At 34.9% G+C, this 21,610-nt stretch overlaps 2 protein-coding genes across 3 annotated transcripts; one reads left to right on the top strand and one right to left on the bottom strand.

The window, feature by feature from the left end:
• Nucleotides 1-1,532: 1,532 nt before the first annotated feature.
• Yl (Putative vitellogenin receptor yl) lies at nucleotides 1,533-16,887 on the top strand. Its single transcript, XM_076809328.1, has 32 exons — nucleotides 1,533-1,713; nucleotides 2,116-2,182; nucleotides 2,263-2,390; nucleotides 2,495-2,632; nucleotides 4,974-5,082; nucleotides 5,168-5,317; nucleotides 5,404-5,520; nucleotides 5,619-5,744; nucleotides 6,073-6,288; nucleotides 6,834-7,005; nucleotides 7,212-7,413; nucleotides 7,860-8,051; nucleotides 8,153-8,273; nucleotides 8,419-8,559; nucleotides 8,732-8,984; nucleotides 9,100-9,302; nucleotides 9,375-9,527; nucleotides 9,624-9,751; nucleotides 10,372-10,496; nucleotides 10,735-10,937; nucleotides 11,631-11,806; nucleotides 12,520-12,764; nucleotides 12,895-13,205; nucleotides 14,048-14,287; nucleotides 14,408-14,560; nucleotides 15,006-15,151; nucleotides 15,231-15,322; nucleotides 15,413-15,650; nucleotides 15,727-15,904; nucleotides 16,021-16,318; nucleotides 16,401-16,518; nucleotides 16,586-16,887. Exons 2-32 carry the CDS (start codon nucleotides 2,119-2,121, stop codon nucleotides 16,697-16,699), a joined length of 5,250 nt encoding a protein of 1,749 aa, XP_076665443.1. The 5' UTR covers nucleotides 1,533-1,713; nucleotides 2,116-2,118; the 3' UTR covers nucleotides 16,700-16,887.
• On the bottom strand, nucleotides 14,201-21,468 carry LOC143367482 (glutathione synthetase). 2 transcript variants are annotated; one of them, XM_076809330.1, is made up of 12 exons: nucleotides 21,201-21,468; nucleotides 20,901-21,084; nucleotides 20,759-20,834; nucleotides 20,289-20,413; nucleotides 20,169-20,211; nucleotides 20,025-20,098; nucleotides 19,781-19,945; nucleotides 19,406-19,559; nucleotides 18,554-18,661; nucleotides 18,131-18,420; nucleotides 17,919-18,053; nucleotides 14,201-14,340 (listed from the first exon to the last, which is right to left on the bottom strand). In XM_076809330.1, exons 1-11 carry the CDS (start codon nucleotides 21,298-21,300, stop codon nucleotides 17,927-17,929), a joined length of 1,446 nt encoding a protein of 481 aa, XP_076665445.1. In that variant the 5' UTR covers nucleotides 21,301-21,468; the 3' UTR covers nucleotides 14,201-14,340; nucleotides 17,919-17,926. The 2 variants fall into 2 exon arrangements, with proteins under 2 accessions (XP_076665445.1, XP_076665444.1); XM_076809329.1 differs by lacking the exon at nucleotides 14,201-14,340 and having other exon boundaries at nucleotides 15,728-18,053; nucleotides 21,201-21,467.
• Nucleotides 21,469-21,610: the final 142 nt, after the last annotated feature.

The raw sequence follows: 21,610 nt of genomic DNA, 5'->3' as shown, positions 1-21,610 counted from the left end.
CATATATATAGTTCTTCCTATTAATATTCAGACATTACAATATTTCTACATTCGTTGCTCAATGCAATCGTCTATGTATAATTATTTAAAAGAAATTACACATTCTGTTATACCAGATTAATCGAAGTTCGTTTAATCGAAATATTTTATTGTAATGTACGTTTCAAGTGAAACGGAGAAATAATTTTCACGTTACAATGATAAATAAACGTAACCATTTATACGAAGCAATTAAGCTGACAAGTTATACAAATTATTAAAACCCTTTTTAGTTCAGAAGAAATGTAAACGGTATTAATTTTTGTAGAATATCGAAACATAACTCAAATTTGGATTGTCTAAAACAAAAATACAAAATTTGTCTATTAGCTACCTATAATGTTTTTCCTATCCATTAACGGACCTGTTTTTTAATCTTTTGAAAATTCGCTGAATAACAGCGTGTTGAAGAAAAGAATGCCGATTTTCGCGACGACTCGTCTGTAACTCCCGTAAAGAAAGGAATTTCCAAAAACTGCTTGATGCTTAGAGAATGTAGCAACAATGATGTCTGCAAAATTTGGTCGCAATTGCATCAATGCAGATTGCGAAATCATGTACACCGTTTTGAAAAGTATCCGTCGGCGCGCAGACATTCGAGTGTGCGTTCGGCTCTGTATCTCCAAAACTAAGCTATATATATATTTTAAACCTGTTGCATGGCATTCTAAAGATTTTAAACTAATATTTAAGCGGGGAAAAAAAATTACGATTATAACGATTACAAATTACGGTTATACAGTAGTCTAACCCCTTAAAATATCTAGTGGAAGACTGTACAGGTGTGGAAAGAATAAATATAAGTGTGGAAAAAATATTTCAGGAGAGAAGGGTAGAGGAAGTGGTGGAATTGTTCATAGAAGGAAGATGGAAAGAAAAAGATAAGGAAGGAAAGAGGGCAAAATGATACCAAAGAATAATAGTTTTAACACTAGTTTCAACAGAAAAGCGGATAGTATAGGAGAGAGACAGCGTTAAATACATACATAGAGGTAAGATAGTATTCTGGACCGCGAGGTCGAAATTAAATAAATATATATATACAAATTATCCTTTATTTTGTTTTATAACTGGTTTGAAGTAAAATATTACAGTACGAAGAAAAGTTTGGATTCTATTACTGGCTTTAATTGTACACGATTTTATAAACTGGAATAAATGATTCCATATAACATTAAACGAACTAATCTACTGTTTCAGTAATTCATGAATACATATATACAGAGACGAATGTAGTCTGTAGAAATGCTGTTATGACCGAATATGTATCAACGAGGGTATGTAACGTGTTTTTGTATTTAGAGTTCGAGCTGTCCAAGGTCGAGAACGCGTGTGTGACTGACACACGTCGTCGCAGCGAGTCAATGCTTACTATTGTTACCACTACATATTCCTCGCGATTCTCGGGAGTATTGTGTGCGGACGGAGCGATTGGAAGGGGAAACAGGCGCGTGAGGGGCCCCACCGCAGAACAGCGCTGATTTAGACAAAGGATCTCTTCCTTCTATAATTTCGGCACGGTTCCTGTAGCGACCTTTAGTGTCTTAATAACAGTCGTAGTGATAACAAGTAGCTGGCACTTTCAAAAAAAAAACCTGTACACCATAAAGTCCGTTGGAATAATTTAGAGATATTAATCTATCTCTCGGGTAACATACGCCGGGAAAACCCTTCGTAAGTGCATTAAACATTCTCTTATTTCTATCCCAAAACTCATCCGTTTACTTCAATTTTGTAATATTACTTAAAAATATAAAACCCAACATAGTTTCATAGCTGTACTACCGAATCATTAAACAACCATTAAAACTATGAAGAAGAAATTGTTTGAATATAGAAATCTAAAACTAAACTCACAAAAAAGAAGGATAATTAGTAATTTATATAAACATATTTGTTCAACTTCGTATTTTTCATCAATACGAAGACGTTGAAGGGCCCAAAGGTCACCAACCGTCTGTTATTTGTCTCGTTCGAATAATTCGATCTGAATCAGTTGGTAGCAAATGAAATTCGACCGATTCGAAATCTCGGTAATTTCAGAAAAGGAGAATTAATTGAACGAAATTGTTTCAGATCATGCGTGCCAGTTTATTCGTGCTCCTCTTACTGAACATCTTTTATTTGCACATCGATTCCTTAGGTAAGTACGAATTTACACGTCTATGATTCAAATTCTCGAACGGCGAGTCCCAGCTTTTCTTCCTCTTTTTGCGTCGAAAGTGATACGCTGTTCACAGCCAGAGTGGTTCCTGTGCGGGAATAATAAATGTATTTCAAACACCTACCGATGTGACGGGGAGAATGATTGCGGCGACGAGTCGGACGAAAAAGATTGCCGTGACTTTGAAGTACGTATTAAAATATATTTTAAGATATTTAAAACTTCGTTGGAACCCGTTTGATAAATGTATAACGTTTGTAATTACCCGTGTATTTTCATCGTTTGCTTCAGAGTGCCATTTCCCTGATCCGGTGTGCCACAGACGAATTCCAATGTGCAGATCGTTCTTGCATACCCAAAGAAAAATTTTGCGATACCAGGCCTGATTGTTACGACAAAAGCGACGAATACGATGGTTGCGTGAAAGAAGTAAGACGCATTTAAATTCCCATTCTTTGATTCTCAATGAGGTGAATGGACCAATTATCAATCGTACAAAAATATTATGATTTATAATTAAAATCTAGGTCTCGCGACCCTAATCTGGTCGTCTTTAAAGGCACATCCAGGCGCTGATGCAAGAGTCACGAAACGTGTATCGTGATGCATAAATCAGTGTTTCATGACTCTTGCATCTTGCTCACCAGCTAGGCGCGTGGATGTGCCTTAAGACGTACGAATCAGAACGTCCTAACGACGCACAAAAGTTACGTTTTAACGATGTCTTTAAGGGGTCCTGCTCAGTCAGGAGGCCGAAAAAAGGGTGCTCTTTGGAAATTTTTTACTCAAAAGCTATAAGACATTTCTCAAAAAAACTTTTTTCCTTTTAAGGATTGCATCTAGTACCGTGCATCGTAATTTTTTTATTTAAAAATATTTATCAATAACTAAGTTATTGTGCATCACTCGAAGGTTCTTTAAAAAAAGGCTTCTGCGGTGATCACTGCTGCTCAAAAGTCGATCATCTAAAATAAAAAATTAAAAATAATTTACTTATTATATTATATTATCTAGTATTTGAACGAAGGATTTTTTTAACCGATGCTTAGATTTCTTTTAATTGACGAAACTCAGGCACGATTTATGATAAAATTTTAAACTTTTACTTTAAACATCGGCCATTTTTTCCCAAATCAATATTTCGAGATATCCTAACGTACCTAAAAGTTGAAACAGTTTGCGGGTCATTCTGGTCATTCCGCGGAAACCCGACTACCTCTTGCCGTCGGTATCATGGATTCTCTTTAAACTGAAATATGATGTAGTCCAGATGAAGTTGGGGAGTGTTTAAGTCATTATTTTGCTGGTTTCATTTTAATCTAGAAGGTTCGGCCTATTTGAATAATATTTCTTCAAATTGAAAAATCATTTTTGACTTACAAGTATTTCGGTAATTCTGAGTAAGGGTTGCTTCATAAGAGGGAAGCCTAGGTTCGATTTCCAACAAGGTTAAAAAAAATTTCCACGCGTCTTTAAAACGTCTTCAAGACGCCTTTAAGACGTCTTTTGGGCTTTATTAGACGTCTCGAATGTCTAGGATAAATGCCCTTAAGGCGCCTGTGTGTTATGTTGTTGCTTTTAATCTTTTAATTAAGTTAATTTTAAAATATAAATAACGGAAATATTTGTAACAAACACACTGTGATGCCGCTTTTAGCTGCTTCACCACAAATTATTTATTATATTCCCATTATCTTCTTTATTCATTGTGTTCAAATTTAAATTGATCTGTTTAAATCGGTTTTTTTTCAACATCGACTTGTTTTTTATTTTTCTTTTTCTTCTGAAATGCATGGAGCATTTTCCATTCTTCAGAAAACGTTACATATCCTCCATAAATCTCACATTAAAATCATTACTTAAATGTATCGAGATTTTTTAAAACGTCTCTTAAAAATGCCCCTTTTGCCGTAAATTTATAAAAGTTAATTTTAGTGTTTTAATCTTTTATTCAATTATTTAAGTGGCACTTTTAATTTAAAAAAAGGAAGCAGTTGGTTTTTCGATTGATTTTTCGATTTTTATATTTTCTTGAAGTATAACGTCCTGAAAATATTCCCTGAAACCACCTCATGTTTTCCTAAAGCCGTAGATAGGTAGAACATCCCTCGGCGCGAGAATACGCCGACGCCACTCAAGATGCTAATATCCGAAATGTTAGGAAAAGGAAAACAGAAATAGAAAAGATACATACAATTTCGTAATATTACAATTTTATTTCTCTTGTACTTTGACTGAAACAAAGTATTAGACATTTCGCAACATGTAATCTATTTCTTTGTTTTTATTATAACTTAAGAAACAAAGCTTGGATAATATATAATTATATAATATATAATTCTTCATTTTTTGCTTGAGATCTATCTCTTGAAGAATTTATATGTAATTAGCTTAAAGTACCCGGCGTTGCCCGGGTAAAACTTTGATTACCACATAGTATCAAGGGGGTGAAATAGGGGGAAGGAGAGGGATGGAACACAGATTTCATGGTAGCCTATATGTTCCACAGGGCTTAAAGAGTAATTACGCAATATTTGGTCCAGATCGGTTAAAAAAATCGGGATAAAAAGTATCCTATATGTTATTCCCGATCCTAGACTACGTGTATACAAAATTTCAGAGAGATCCGTTGCGCAGTAGATTGAGTAACAAACATCCAAACACACTTTCGCATTTGTTATATTAGTAGGACTGGGAATCACCCTATATACATGTATTTCTTTGCGAAACAACTTAATCTAACTCATCGTTAAATTGTTATCCCTAACAGATACTAAAATGTGATGGATTTCGATGCAAAGATGGCCACTGCATAATAAACGAATGGGTCTGCGACAGTGTTTCGGATTGTCCTGATAACAGCGATGAAAAAAATTGCGGTAATTTTACTTTACGTGATCGTTTCACGTCATCAGTTCTACATTAGTCAAGTTTGCGCTCGATATTCTGATTTACATTTCGTAGGAAACAAAACGATACCTGTCAACGAATGTAACAACGAAATCGATCGATACCTGTGCAAAAATCAAAGATGCATCTTTCTGAACGGAACGTGTAATGAGAAGGACGACTGTGGCGATAATTCGGACGAAAATGTCGAGGAATGTAAGAAGGGTACGTATGCACCTGAGATGTGATATAAATAACAGAAGAGACGATTCTCTTATAATAATTACATTTCTAACTGCTTCAAATTCCAGCTGACGTATCGTGCAAACAAACAGCAAAATGCGACCACAATTGCAGGAAAACACCAGACGGTGCTCAATGTTCGTGTAAACCCGGTTACAAATTGTTGGACAATCGAACATGCGCAGGTAAAACTTTGAAATGAATGATTTAATTAATTTACGAAGAAATGTGTATAAGACTAACGATATTGATTAATCTTTCAAATTTGCTTGCCATATTTCAGATGTGGACGAGTGCGAAAATTACGGCACATGTGATCAGAAATGCATGAACACTGCTGGGTCCTACATATGTTCATGTCAATCTGGTTACGAGTTCCATGAAGATAAAAACATTTGTAAAGCCGAAGGTATTCAATTCCTTACAGTTACATACTCATTCTTTGAATAATAAAAATTCTTTTTCACCTATTAAACACTAAATATTGTTTGCATATAAACATTGAGAAATTAATTGCTTCAAAATTAATTCAAAATTATTTCAATGCTTCAAAATGGTGCGTACAGATTTAATTGCAAACAAAAATGTTTTAATAAACACATGCCTGAAACAGTTGTTTTACATATATTCAAGTTTTTCATTAATAACTTTATTAAAATGGTGTAGCCCGCAAGCAACTGAACATAATATTTTGTGAGACTTTAAAGATGTTTATGTTTCCAACTGAATGTCGACAGGTGGTGAAGCCTTGATGGTGTTTTCAATAAAATCAGAAATCCGCGCGATCTACTTAGATTCTGAAGTATATTTCACAGTAACTCGAAATTTACAACATGCCGTGGCAGTCTCCTTAGATGCAAATTACGTATACTGGTCAGACATTAAAGATGGAGACGAAGCAATATTTAGGAGTTTGGAAGATGGTTCTGAGCAAGAAATCATTGTTACGACAGGTAAATTATATATATATGTATATACGTACTTAATTACTACAATCAACATTCGATTAATCCTTTTTTTTATAGTTGCAATTGACACCACTATTATACGAAGTAGATTGTAGTATTCATTTGTTCAACATTGATAGATAGATATAGTACTGGACACTATTTCTTGCCGATCGGTCACGCGAAATGTTAAACGAAATTCCTGTAAAGTAAATAGTATTTCGTCTGATAAATAAATGGCATTGTTTTAAATTATCAATTATTAGTTAGAAGAAAATGGGGTATTGTTTCAAATTTACTATTCAAAGCGATAATCTTTATCGGCAAAAAATGTGTCGCAATAAATTACACCTCGTTATAAGTTTTCTAAAGTTGTATGTAAATTTCATGTATTCAAATTGTTTTCTCTGCCTTATTTACTTGTTAGATGATTTTTAAGAAGACTGTATATGCCTTTTCGTGGGAATTTATGTTTCAATTAATGTATACATAATCATATATATTCGGCAAAAAATAGTGTCGAGCACTATATTATGTTTTATATTTTGAAGGTTTAAGTAGTCCCGATGAGATAGCAGTGGATTGGGTAACAGACAATATATATTTCACCGACAGTGGTTATATGCATATTGGAGTTTGTAATAAACATGGTATTTATTGTACCATTATAATTAAAGATCGAAATGAGAAGCCAAGGGGCCTTGCTTTGTTACCATCGAAGGGGTGAGTAAAGCTTGACGAATCAAATGGATTAATAGTAACTTTAATAATAACTTTCTAAAAGTTGGAAATATTTTTCATTGCACAATATTTTAATCATTATTCCATGATCTCAATTTTACTTAATATTTTATAACATATAATTAAAATATATACAATCTAAAGTAACATTAAAAATCAATACGAATAACAGGATTATGTATTTTTAGTATAATGTATTGGACTGAATGGGGCTCGAATTCGCGTATATTAATGGGAGGAATGGATGGAAGAAATAGCACCGCATTGATTACAGAAAACTTAGAATGGCCAAACAGTTTGTCTATTGATTACGCGAACAATAGATTGTACTGGGTAGATAGCAAATTGAAAGTAATCGAATCCATACGATTAGATGGTTCAGATCGCAGGGTATGCGTTTCTATACAATAATTATTGAAATAATGATCTTAGGGACCGTCCTTAAATTACGTAAGGGTAATTTTAGCGATTTCGTACTCCCTCCCCCCGTATAAGAATTCGTAAGATTTGATATGAACTCCCTCCTTACGTAATATTTTTTACATTTAATTTTTTCAGTTATTAAAATTCTGTTAAAAGTTTATATAATTCATTTAACTCGGTTTCGTGAAATTTAAACTAAAACTACTTTTCTGGAACATTAATGATAGAATTTGTATTTATTGAAAATTAGGTTGAAAAATATTACGTAAGACGCTACCTGACTCCCCCCCCCCCCTTTGTAAGAAAACGTAAGAAATTCGCACCCCCCCCCTTTCAAAAGCCTTACGTAATTTAAGGACGACCCCTTACACGTTGATGGACTATTTTTCCATTTTTATTTTGTCTCTTTTCAGACTATATTACACGGAATAGCGAAGAGACCCTTTTCAATAGCAGTCTTTGAAAATAAGTTATACTGGAGCGACTGGATATCCAATACGGTACAATCATGTGATAAATTCACTGGAAAAGACTGGAAAATTTTGGCGCACACAAATAGCACTATTTATGGGATACATGTATATCATTCCATTTTAAAACACAAGGTAGTTTTTATATTTTTTTACTAGAGTCTATTTAATTCTTATGTTTTATAGTAGAATTAAAATACTAATAACTTGTCGAAATTGTTACAATATAATAACAGATTCCTGACCCATGCAATTCAAATCCTTGTTCGCAATTGTGTCTACTAAATTCAGAGAATGGATATACATGTGCTTGCACTGTAGACAAAGAATTGAATTCCGATCAACATACGTGCCGTGGTAAGTACCAACATTATTCTGTCTCAGCACTATATCTTAAAACGTTTCAAATATTCTATTTCTAATTTGCATTCCATAAAAGAATATAGGTAAAGTGCAATTCAATTAATTTCCTGAATTAACTGAACGTGTCGAAAAATTTCAGCAATCAAGAAGGGGATGCATCTTATTATCGCGGCCGGAAATACATTCATAGACTATTATCACGAATTGCTGGGGAAACCAAAAATGACACCGAGTATTACACTAAAACATGTCACCCAAGTTACATACAACCCTCTTACAGGTAGAATTTTAATAATTAATTGTTGTAAAAAAAGTTGTCGAAGCTACTCACTATTGTGTGAAACGTGACTTGACTTTAATTTTATAGCACCCTCAGTATTGAAGTATTGATTCAGTATTGATCGTAATTTTTATTAAATATTTCTCTTAATACTGTATAAAAATCGGCACAGGCGGTCTGCTTGCGAGTGATCAACTGGCGGATGAAATTTTCAACTTCGACAAGAACACTGGAGACGTGACACCCCTGATGTCTATTCAGGATAAAGTATTGGGAGGGATAGATTTTGATTACATAGGGAACAATTTATATTTATCGGATATGGCACACGATACTATAGAAGTTCATAGCTTAAGTACCAACAAGACAACAGTATTTTACTTCCAAGAGGAGCCTCGTGATATTGCGCTAGTGCCAGAAGAAGGGTAATCATTTTCTGAATAATCTTTAAAGAACCAATCAGTCTGTAAATCACAGTTTCAAGTAAAATACATAAGCCCCTTGTTGACAATCAATATTGTACTAATGATAATGTTGCAGCATAATGTTCGTCGTTTTCCGGAAAAAGGATACGTACCGCATAGATTTAATGAATATGAACGGAGTCGGTCGTAGAGTATCAATTGAAGGGGAAAAGAACTCATTGCTTGGACCAGAGGTGTCGTTGTGTTACGACAAAGATCTAAAACAACTGTTTTGGAGTGATCAAGGCACTGGTCGTATTGGAATTACCACAATCAATGGTTTGTATTCATAAAGCGATGAAGTATGTTCTACGGTGGCTGATAAAAATGCTAATTATTCTGTTTCCTAAGATTTCGAGACCCATATCTTCCGCACTGGATTGACAGAACCCGTAAATCTTGCTGTTCTCGGTGATCATGTCTTTTGGACTCAGTACCAGTCGAACCAGTTGTTCTGGACTAGTAAGAGTAACACGCAACAATATCAGAAGCGCATTGCATTACGTGAGTTCGTCAACACGAATATATGAACATATAAAAATTAAGAGAACTCGGAAATTGTTTGCAGCGATTCGTAACGAAGTAATTCTTTTCCGGCAGCTGCGCCACCAGATTTGGAAAGATTGCAGCTAGTAGGTATACACGGAACGTACGTAAACGAGCACGAATGTCACAGAAACAATGGGAACTGTTCTCACGTGTGCCTGGTATCTAATCTTCGTTCGCACGTAAGTCTAAAACTCTCTGATTCATATTAGATCTTTGGTCAAGCTCAGTCACCTTAAAAATAAAGATCACAAAATTATGGGATCCGTACTGTGCAAGAACTAATTTTTTGTTATTTTGAGGGTTGGTAGTTTTCTGCATAACTACTTAGGTCCAATTGTTTCTTGCATAATGCATCATACTCTACATTCACACAAAGTTGTATGAAAATCGGAATCTTCAGGGTGGAAGCTTTCCCTTGTTAAATGCAAAGTTTTTACCCATTACCCTATTTAGAATTACAAACTTAATATCCATTTTTAGAATGTTCTCATTTCACTTTATGGAAATACGTGGTTGCATTTGACGCCTCTTGTCGACAATTTTCTAAAGTCATAATCTAAAATTCTGGAATTAGTTCTAAAATTGTAGAATACTTCATTCCTTTTAGTTTATACTTTAGTTCTAACATTGTAGAATATTGTAAACTAGCTTTACTACTCGGGTTCGCCCAAAATTTAAATTCGGATTTTATAAAAAAATAATTTCAGTCTATAAATGAACCACGATCTGAAAATCTTCCCACAGACCTAACGCAATGTCCTAGATAACTATTATTCTCAATTCTTATGTAAATTTTCAGATTTGCGCGTGTCCGCCCGGTATGATGCTGAATGTAGATAATCGAACGTGCAGTGCTCAAACTGCGTGCAAACCTGGCGAAATAAAATGCAGTGAACATGATATATGCATAAAATTACATCAGAGGTACATTATTAAGATTAGTATAAATTAGCCATTTCACTGTTTAGTCTGCACTACATCGAGGCATGTCGCTAAATAATAAACTGTTTTAATTACTAGAATGTTTGTCTGTGAGCATAGATAATTTAGATAATTGAAAGAATAAACACTCTTCAATTCCGTCATTTTTTGAAAACAGCGGAAGGGTTACATTGAACTCTCCAATTGCTCATGAAACTACAGTATTTCGTTATTATTTCAGATGCGATGGAGTACCAAACTGCCCTAACGGAGAAGATGAATCCAGCATATGTGCTGAACTTCACTGGTCGAAGTGTGAAAAGGCCAATCAATTCGCATGTAAAAGCGGTGCATGTATAAGCAAGACGAAACGTTGCAATTCCCACTACGACTGTCCAGACCGATCGGACGAGGAGGGCTGCGATAAGAAAGAATGCAACTCTAGTAAATCACATTTACTAAATATTATTTACAATGTCCTTATTGTGTACAACAATAAGACCGTTTGAATTTAACAGAAAGTTATATTAGACATTATATACTGTGTATATAAGCGAACGATAATGTAGATCCGATCGAGGATGAAACTATTATTCGATAGTAATGCTCGTAGTTATAATAACTATAAGCTCGAATACTACCTGATTCAATAAATTCACATTGTTTAAAACCAGTGTTGTTGTGCTTGAATAATTGCGACACGTGAATAGAATTACGATTAAACTTGTAGCTGAACATACTCGTTGAAATACTTGATACGTAAAAATATATGTAGATATTTGAGAATTACTTGATCTTGAACTAGAGTTAGAATAAAATTGAATTTCTTCGTACTCTTACTACTTTTCGATTTTTTTATTCTTTCCAAGCTTTATTTCAAAGAGATAAATTCAAATATCAGATTATAGAAGTACTTGACTATTTTATTAAAATTATATTTAAAGTTTCTGTCCGGTTCTTATACCCAATTTATTTCTCGCGATAAGGAACGTAAAATTCGTATAACCGAACGGATAACACTACTGTCACGAAGCATCCACATCGGAAAACGATGTTCGATGTCGTACTAGCCTGAATAAATCTCCAACGGTGCTTAAGAAACAAACGATCATTCACCGTGCCTCTAATATCTTTCAGATGAGTTTGAATGTCACGAAGGAGCTTGCATATCAAAATATCAAGTGTGCGACGGACATTACGACTGTAGCGATGCTTCTGATGAAAGTAATTGCGATAAGCATACGTGCGGTACTGGGACTTTCGCGTGCGACAATGGAATGTGTATCCCTATAACATGGGCATGCGATGGCGAGGTAAGCCCATAATTTCTATTAACGCAATATGACTATTACGAAACAACTTGACGGGTTTACAGTTTCGAGAAATAAGTTGCATGGTATCAGGGGGACGTTTGCCGCAATAATTGATCTTCGAAATAGAATATCCGGGATCTTATTTCAGAATGAAGACAAGTATCTAAAAAGTGTCATAACATATTTTCTCTAATGGTAACAGTTGTCACGAGACTGATAAATCAAGTTTTATTTTAATTACAGCCAACGAGCTGCGCGTAAAAATTAGTAATTCACTGTGAATTTTGAAAAATAAAAATATTCCCATGCAATTTAAATTCGTGAAGTTGGACGACTCGCTCTATACAGGGTGTATAAAAAGTGATGGACATCGCTTTCAAGGGTGAATCTACACTTCTAAATCGGTGGAGATTTGTAAACACAATCTCGCCGCAAAATTGTTTATAATATTGAAAATTGAACGCGTGCTTTTCATTGTGATCTTCTTTTTCCCTTGCGAGGGAGAAATATTATTTTTTTGTGTCGAAAATATGGTTCCTTTCGGAATTTCTGTCTTCTTATTGAGCAGAACGTGTTGGTGTAAAAAAACTTTAACATTAATTTAAATGCGGTGTTCAACACTTTTTACACACCCTGTACAATTATCTAGTTAAAAAGCATATGTATATTCAAGTATATACAATACAATCTTTTAATTTTCTATTCCAATTCAGCCGGACTGTTTAGATAGATCCGACGAGAGCAGTACTTGCCAAAAAAGAACATGCCCGTCCGAAATGTTCATGTGTTACAATGGTCGTTGCATAGACTCGTTATTAAAGTGCAACACGGTCGATGATTGCGATGATAACAGCGACGAGCAATATTGTACGGAAAGAAGCCACAGTAATTCTGTCAACTGCACTGCAGATGAATACAAATGCTATAATGTAGAATTGTGCGTTCCAAAAACAGCAAGGTGAGCCCTTTTTGATAATTTTCTTTTTCGTCCACTCATCTTGCTATTTGCTTTAATAACGACATTAGGAAGTCTACTTGTTTCTTTTCTTCTTCCCTTCCCCCTTTTTTAAATCAATTTTATTACGCAGGTGTAATGGACGCCAGGATTGCCCAAAGAACGATGACGAACGTAATTGCGTTCGATGCCAAAAGGGAGAGTACGCTTGCGATAATCAGAATTGCATCGATGAGACCTGGGTGTGCGATAGGTCCGACGACTGCGGCGACGGATCCGATGAGAGAGATTGCGATGGGGGTGGTAATTCGGGGAGGATCAGCGACATCACCAATTCCAAGTGCAAAGAATTTAAATGTTCTAATGGAGCCTGCCTCCCCTTTGAGAAAGTATGCGACAGAGTACCGGATTGTTTGGACCAAAGCGACGAATCTGGAAAATGTGGTACGCATCGTAACGTTATAAATAAATCTATATTCTATTACAGTAGAACCTCCATTACCCAAATTAATTTTTTAACAACAGAACACTCGTTTTTCTGTTGTTCATTATTCTATGTTTTAGGTTTAGGTAAAATAGCATATATACACAAGGTGTTTAAAAAAAAACGTTTCAGTACTTATATTGAGTGGAATCTACCCGGTAAATGATAGTTCTCATCAAACTGAGTAAAAAATCTTACAAGGGAATTATATTACGCTTTTTTTTTTTGCTGCCCAAATTCACTCTAAGGGGGTGAAATTGGCTCACGAAAATCCGGCTATTTTCAGATTTTTGTGATAACTCGCAAACTGTACGAGATAGAAAAAAGTTTTCAGACAAAAATTACTTCTTTTAATTAGGGTTATGATTTGGTAAAAGTGATACGCGAGTTATAACGCAAAACCGGAAAATAGCCGGATTTTCAGGGGTGAATTTCACACCCTTAGAGTGACTTTGAGCGACAAAAAAATGCGCAATACATACCTATATATCCTCTACATATCCCTAAAGTTTCATGATTTTTTGAATATTCGGGTTGGGGATCTTTCCCCGTTAGTATATGTGTATATGTCGAAAACTACCTAAGGTGTTTTTACTGAATTTGATGCCCTGAAGCCTTTTTTAACACCCTGCATAAATTACATAAATAAAAAAGCAATTGAAAGAAACAATTTTTCTAAAGATTAATGTATCATAATTTCGATAATATAATATCGTTTACCTCCTAACTATTTTTTTCGCCAAATTAATGATGTTACCACAAGATAGATTGTAACACATATCTATTTCAAATACTTTTGTAGCAATCTCGTGTACAAAAGAAAATTTCTGCGACAACATCTGCCACAGGTCACCCTCGGGTCCCGTGTGCGGTTGTCGAAAAGGATTTCAATTGAGCAGCGACTTAAAATCGTGCGAGGATATAAATGAATGCGAAAACAGCGTCTGTTCCCAAGCTTGTCACAACACCGACGGATCTTTCACTTGCTCTTGTTACGAGGGATACGTGCTCCGAAGCGATAAAATTTCTTGTAAAGTGGCCGGTACGAAATGCATCTTTTTTTAATCTTCCATCGTTCTCATTCGACATCAGCACCTTCGAATAAAGGAGGGAATTAACTGATTAATGATTACCCATTTTTTATTACGAAATGTGATGATAGGAAAACAAATGGAAATAATCACGGTTGCTGGACGTGAAATTAGGAAGCTGAAATCAAGCTTAAGTTCCATTGAAATTCTCTATGACGATTTCAACTCTGATATAACTGGCATTGACGTAAACGTCAACGAGGGAGCTGTCTATTGGAGCAGTGGTAAGTCTACACTTAAAAATTATTCAGGAGACAGAGTTGGGCAAAATGTAATCTAATTACAAATTACGATTAAAATGTAATTGTGTAATTGATTATGTGCAATCAATTACACAATTACATTTTAATCGTAATCTGTAATTAGATTACATTTTGCCCAACTCTGTCAGGAGACAATCCAGCGATGTATACTATAGCGTAATTATCAAAAATGTGGTAAAAGAATAGGAGTAAACTACGCATCCTGTAATCATTATTGTACTTATTGTTGTCGAATATTTTTCTAATAACCGCTTCTCATAAAGGTTCCATCAAAGTTTGATAAGTTCCCTTGCTTGTCGTTCTAAAATGAGACTTAGACTTCAATTAATTCACATGCATCAATACATTTTGAATTTGGTCCCATTACTAACAATATACTACTAAATGAAAACATTATTTCCTTCAGATATGTTAGGTATGATAAATAAAATACATATAAACAGCAAAACACGAACGACTGTTACTGGCCTTGGGAGACCTGAAGCTCTAGCTGTTGATTGGATCACCGATAATGTGTACTTTAACGACAATGATCATGCAAGCAGCATTAAGGTATTACATTTTTATTAATCGCTTCCCACAAAGTTAACATCCAACCAAGCGTATTCTGAGAAAGACTTTCTACTTAAAGGTATGCAATCTAGAGCAACAGAAGTGCGCTGAAGTGGTTTCAATTGAGAAACGAAATAGAGCGATGTCCATTGTTGTCGATCCAAAACAAGGGTATGATTCAACTTTAGAATTACTTTAAGTTACTTTTTCATATTTCATTTATGAATACCTTGTAATCGTAAAAAAAAAAACATAATGCAGGTGGCTATTTTGGAGTCAAACCAGCTGGATACATTACGATATCCCGACGAGTAAAATATATCGGTCTACTACAACAGGTTCTAACGCGACAGCAATCATTTATCGTAATATTGGCATTGTCAGTGCACTGGCGATTGATTACGCGAGGTCTAGATTATACTGGGCGGATACTTTCTTAAAAACTATCGAATCTTCAAACTTTGACGGTTCTGATCGTGCACTATTTTGGAAAACGGATGTAAGTATTGTACAGTATACGCGAGGGAAATATTGTTTCAAATATTCCCTTATTACCCCTATGCATAATACTTTAGGTCTATCATGCTCTGAGTATGAACATATACGAAGATAACTTGTATTGGTTGATGGGTACGACTGGCACCATAAAAAAATGCAAATTATATGGCGACAGATCGTGTACAGCGGTTTCTATTGGTACCTCCAACATCGACAAACATTTTGCAATCATGCACACCTCGAGGCAACCTATTGGTAAGTACATAAATGACTAATCGTGACAAATAGGCAGTAGAAGTAATGTGAAAAAAGATGAAGGTACACTTTTTGTTCGTGAATAAGTTGATTTATGTCTTACTTTCATTGAACAGCGAAAAACACTTGTGAGGACCATAAATGCAAGTACATGTGCATAGTGGAAAACAACAGTCCCAAGTGTATTTGCCAAACTAGACATCCACAGGACTCCGAAGGCACTTGTGTGCAAGACACGCATCCGAAAATTCAATTTAATTCGGGCATAGCTTATCGAAGAGGCGAGAGCGTTCATCGCCCAAGTGGAGCATTAATTGCTACTATTATAATGATAGTACTTTGCATCGTAATTATATCGGCGTATTTTTACTATCAAAAGGTCAGACCAGTATTTTCGACAAAATATAATCTCAGGTAAATTGGTTAACTATTTTCATGATTTATACAAACTGCTATTTTTGTAGAATTTTTGAAGAATTTTTTCCCGTGTTTGTAGTATGCGTTTTCAAAATCCATCATACGATCGACGAAGTGAAATTGCGGCTCTCGATTGCATAGCCGGTTTACCTCCAGGGGAACACGAGTACGTGAATCCAGTGACTAACATACCAAAGGTAATGTAATTATGTTTTGTTCAGTTATAGAATTGATACGTTAATTTGTACGTTTTTATCTTCTCAGAACGAAAAAGTAGCAGAAAAAAACGAGAAACCGATTGCAAATGATACACATGCCGACCAATTGGATGAGGAATTTGAAGATTCAGGATACAAGCTTAGCACTCGCTTAATATAACAAAACGTAATTTAAACTGTCGAAGTAAAATGCAATACGCCTAGGAAATTAGAAATACAAATTTAATTGTAAATAATTATTTATATAGTACTATGTACTATGCAATACTATGTACGCTTCTGCAGTGAAAGAGATTGTATACGATATTTATTTACAAGTAATAAATAAGAATTAAGTTTGCACGTGAATATATTCTTTCAAATGATATGGATATACATTTCCCTTTTGTAAACTATCCGATAGTGTGATTTATCTTTGTGTTAGCCCATGATTAAATGATCATAAAATTTACATTGCAATAAATTTTGGTAATTATGCAGAACAGGTGTTTCCTCATCGATTTTGACGACCTTGAAATATGTTGTCGGGGACATGATTCTGAACAACTTTTTCCTATACATGTTACCGCCGCTCGACCTTTGTTTCCGAGATATTCGCGAAAAACTGCTGTTACTACTATAATGTATTCTGCCGTATACGTACCTACAGTAAGCGTCCGTGGCAGACTATGCGCCAGCATGGGACAAAACAAATGATGAAGCTGGCTCTCGTTTCCAAGATACCTATTTGCGAAAAACTTCTTTTGACTTATTCCGACGCAACGCATTCCACTTTCCAACTTGTCCCGGGTGTTAGTATTGGTTGGGGCTAGACAGGAGTTCCCACACACCCAACAGGTACTCTCGAAGGCACCCTCTTCCTAGCAAAAAAATTATGTTTTAGAACCAGAGTCATCCTAATATCCGACGGCGTCGGCACTGTCGAACAGAGTCCGGGTGTTGACGGGCATCCGCAAGTTTCTGGTTCAAATCTCCAAATTTATATCGGGTCGCTACTATGCTTTACGCGCCCGCGGGCGGGCGCGCGCCCCCCGCATTCATCTATCCCCAACCAATACTAATACCCGAGACAAGTTGGGAAGTGGAATGCGACAATGCGTTACGTCGGAATAAATCAGCAGAAGTTTTTCGCAAATATCTCGAGAACGAAGATCGTGCGATGGTAACATGTACAGGAAAAAGTTGTTTAGAATGTTGAGTTTTACAACATATCCAAAAATCATTGAAATCGGTGAGGAAACACCTATTCTGCATACTTACCTATATTTTATTAATATCATTATATAAATAAGTTAACATAAATTACCAAGAATCTCAATTATTTAAAATATCACTTCCATATTTTTCAATTGCATTATTATTTACAATTATATAAATACCTCTTGCGTTAACTAATAAGGTAAGGACTATCGATAGCACCAAATCCTGCTGCTATACCAACTTCGTTTTCAGATGATAGCTTACTTCTCAAGATATGACCCACCTCTTCATTATATATAATATTTTGTTGGTCTCTGTGAAAGAGAAAATTCGTTTTGATGTAATGTATTCTAAAACGTGAAGGCCAAAATAAGTATATTCAATTAATTACCCAATGACAACGCCATAAACACCAAGCTCTGATACAGTATCAGAAAAATAAGGGCTGTGGTTTTCAAATGGCTCGTTTTGTGCACGTACAATATAATTCTTTTGTACTGGAGGATAAAGGCGATCCATGAGTATCCAAGCTGTTCTTTCCTCTGAACTTTTCATAGATTCTAAATGCTGCTTTATATCGTCATTGTAAATATTGTTTCCGCCTCCTTCCCTTTGTGGTTTCAGGACATATCTTTTCGGTTCTAACATAGCCTTTTCGATTATTGCCTCCCCTTCATCGTTCTGTTTTTACCAAACATTTTCGAATCATTATACACTATTATTAGAAGATACAGCAAATATTTTAATAAACTTATTCCATAAGTATCATACAAGTTTATTGCTACTTGTACAATATATTATTTTCTACACTTACGAATTCCAGTGAATAAAGCCCAGCAAAAACTTCTTGAATTCGTTTTATCGCATCATCTTCTTTCAAAAACATATTCAATGCTTTTGGATATGCTAGGGATTGTTGTACCTAGAAACAAAGAATTATCGTGTTTATTATGTATGTATGTATGTATGTACATACAGAGTTATCCACTTAGCTCGGAAGGCGCGCGTGAGAACAGATGAATTGACCAAGTAGTCAGTCTCTGTCCTAAAGAAGAAATTGGATTTTGAATGTACCAACGCCTTGCTCAGGGCTTTTGCATCATTTTCCCCTGAGCCCGAGGACATATGTCGAGACGATTATCTGAAAAAGGCCACGCAAGGCATCTGGTCTCCCGTGTGCGTTCTGACTTAAGTGGATAACTCTGTATGTATTTATTAATCCCTTTTATGTATTTATTAATCCCTTTGACTCCCTTTTTACATATCATCTCATCCTATCCTAAGCTATTTACTCCTCTTTCACACCTGCCTTTCATTCTTGTTCTCTCCATTTTCCTCTCTATCCTCTTTCTTGTTCCTTATCCTACCCTTATTTTATTTACTTATCAGACTATCCTATTCTTCATACATGACTCTCGCCATCCAAAATTCTTCCCCCCCCCCCCAAGTTTTACCTTGCACTTTGTCTCTGTATATTTCCCCTACCCTCTCTCAAAATCACCCTGTCCAGCGAATCAAACAGTGCCCTAAAGTCTACAAACTGGGCTACTAGTCTTCCTCTGTGCTTTGCTATATAAATAGATATTTATCACGTAGTTTAGCAATATGTTGGTTATTATTGCTGACTAGAAAATTATTGACACTAATTCATACTTCATAGGCACACCTTTTTAGTACCAGCTAAATGGTAGTGTATTGATGGACATTTTATTGCTCGGGAACGTTCTATTAATAATCTCACGGACCATTCCCGTTCTGTAGGATAAGCTTCAACTTCATAACCAGAGCGGAAGTAGACTACGGAGACCACTTGATTTCCACTAAAAAATATTTAAAGCAATTACTCCGTAAATATTTATTTAAACGTATCTAGAAAACTAGCAATTATTTGTTTATGTTCAGTACAATTTACCTCTGACCAAAATGTTTAATGCTTAAAACACTGAATGCACAGTAAGTGAAATAAAAAAGGAAACGTACGATAAATAGATTAAACATACAATTTCCAAACATTTCATTATGTACAACTATGTATACGTACACTATTAATTCCTTGTCAGGTCCCAGTTTTGCATCGGATACTAAATCAGTTAAGCTCTTTCTAATTACCATAATATCAGGGTTGAGTTTTTGTATTTCAAATTCATGAAATCTTTGATCGCATATGTTATAAGTAATATTTTCAACAACAAACAATATCACAGCCCTAAAATTGAGATAGATATTAATTATGCAAGAATAGTTGGCTATGTATGTATTTCTACAATATAGTGGAAGCTAATTACTCTTTATTGTTGTATAATTTCCATGCATGTGTTAAGCCTTTGCCGAGACCCGTAATGGGATTATTTTCTGGAATCTGAAAATTACTAAATTATTAAATTGAATGTTTTATGGAACATAAATGTAAATCAATAAAACAAACCTACATTTTCTAATTTGTTGACGTGACCCAATTGTCGTAAGATGTACCTAAAAAAAAAATTGTGCAATGGAGACAATATTTAAATATTGTGAAGTGAGGTAACATTTTTATGATAAAAATTTACATGTGATATTGAGAAATAATTGTCGCTATTCCTCCAAAACTGCTCGCAATAGTATTCAGCTCAACCTGTTTAATATGATTCTCATGTAACATGTAATCGGAACGAAGCAATCCAAGGCTTAAAGTCTATAAAAGAAGAATATTTACGTGATAAGTGTTCATAAAAATAAATGTACACAAGCTGAGCCAGAAGATACAGAATATGTGAATATTTTACTTGGATTTTAAGACACAATTAAATGCACAGTAGACTCCCTCTTAACCGCTTCCTACAGCACCAGAGCTCTGGCCAGTTAATTTGAAATTATATGCCAAATATATGTGTACTATACATAACAAGATATATACAGTTAAAAAGTCTATCTAAAAATTTTATCTGAAATTTCAAATCCAGGAAACATATTCAGGAGTTCTGTTTCTCGTAACTTACGCTGTAGAATAATAAATTTTTTATGAATTATGCTACTTTACTTGACTATATCCTTCTTTATAAACCGTTTCATATATCTCAAATAATTTTGCTGTAAATGGATCAGCATGAATTGTACTAAAATAAAAAGAACAGTATATAATAAATATATAAAAAGAATGAAACATTTTAAGTTTTATATACCTTTTTAAACTCTTTGTAATAAAATCATTATCGTGAGCTGCCTTATGTATAAGTTCGTTTAATAATACTTGTATGTTTTTCGCCTTCTCAAAATTCTTTCTCGGAAAACTTGATGGTAACAGAGTGAATGGTAAAATCTGCACTTGATTTTTATTAAACGATTCCTTGGATCGCATACTAACACCTACAAGAAGAGGAGAAAATTATACACAGAAATATTAAAAAAAGCATTATTCACTTTTATCAATGAAAATTAATTGATAAGCTCTCGATTTAATTAAAACATTTATAAACGAATACCATGCAAAAGTGCCCAATCCTTAGCCTTATCTATAATATTTTGTAACTCTTCGTTTGAAACTTGCATCTGAATGCAAGGTTGTAAATGCGGAATCTCCATTACTGTCAATTACTGTAAATACGTAACGAATTATAGGAACACCAAGCGGGAAATAGCTTTACAGCCGCGTTAACTAGCATTTAAATGATTTCGAAATAATATTGTCAAGTCATTGCCTTGTTTTATCTTATGACTTAGGATAAATGTCACACACGTAAATGAAACTACACACATACTTACGTGACACGTGCCACGTGATTGTTGGCTAAAAGATGCGTTCCACTACCAGCGTACGATGGAAATTACAGGGTGGTCAAACTATTTCGCGGAGGGGGAAAACGAATGGCGCCAAGATGGGAAACGAAACGGC

Source organism: Andrena cerasifolii, chromosome 3, assembly GCF_050908995.1.
Source record: "Andrena cerasifolii isolate SP2316 chromosome 3, iyAndCera1_principal, whole genome shotgun sequence".
Taxonomy (NCBI): Eukaryota; Metazoa; Arthropoda; class Insecta; order Hymenoptera; family Andrenidae; genus Andrena; species Andrena cerasifolii.
This window is presented reverse-complemented; position numbering and strand designations above follow the sequence as displayed.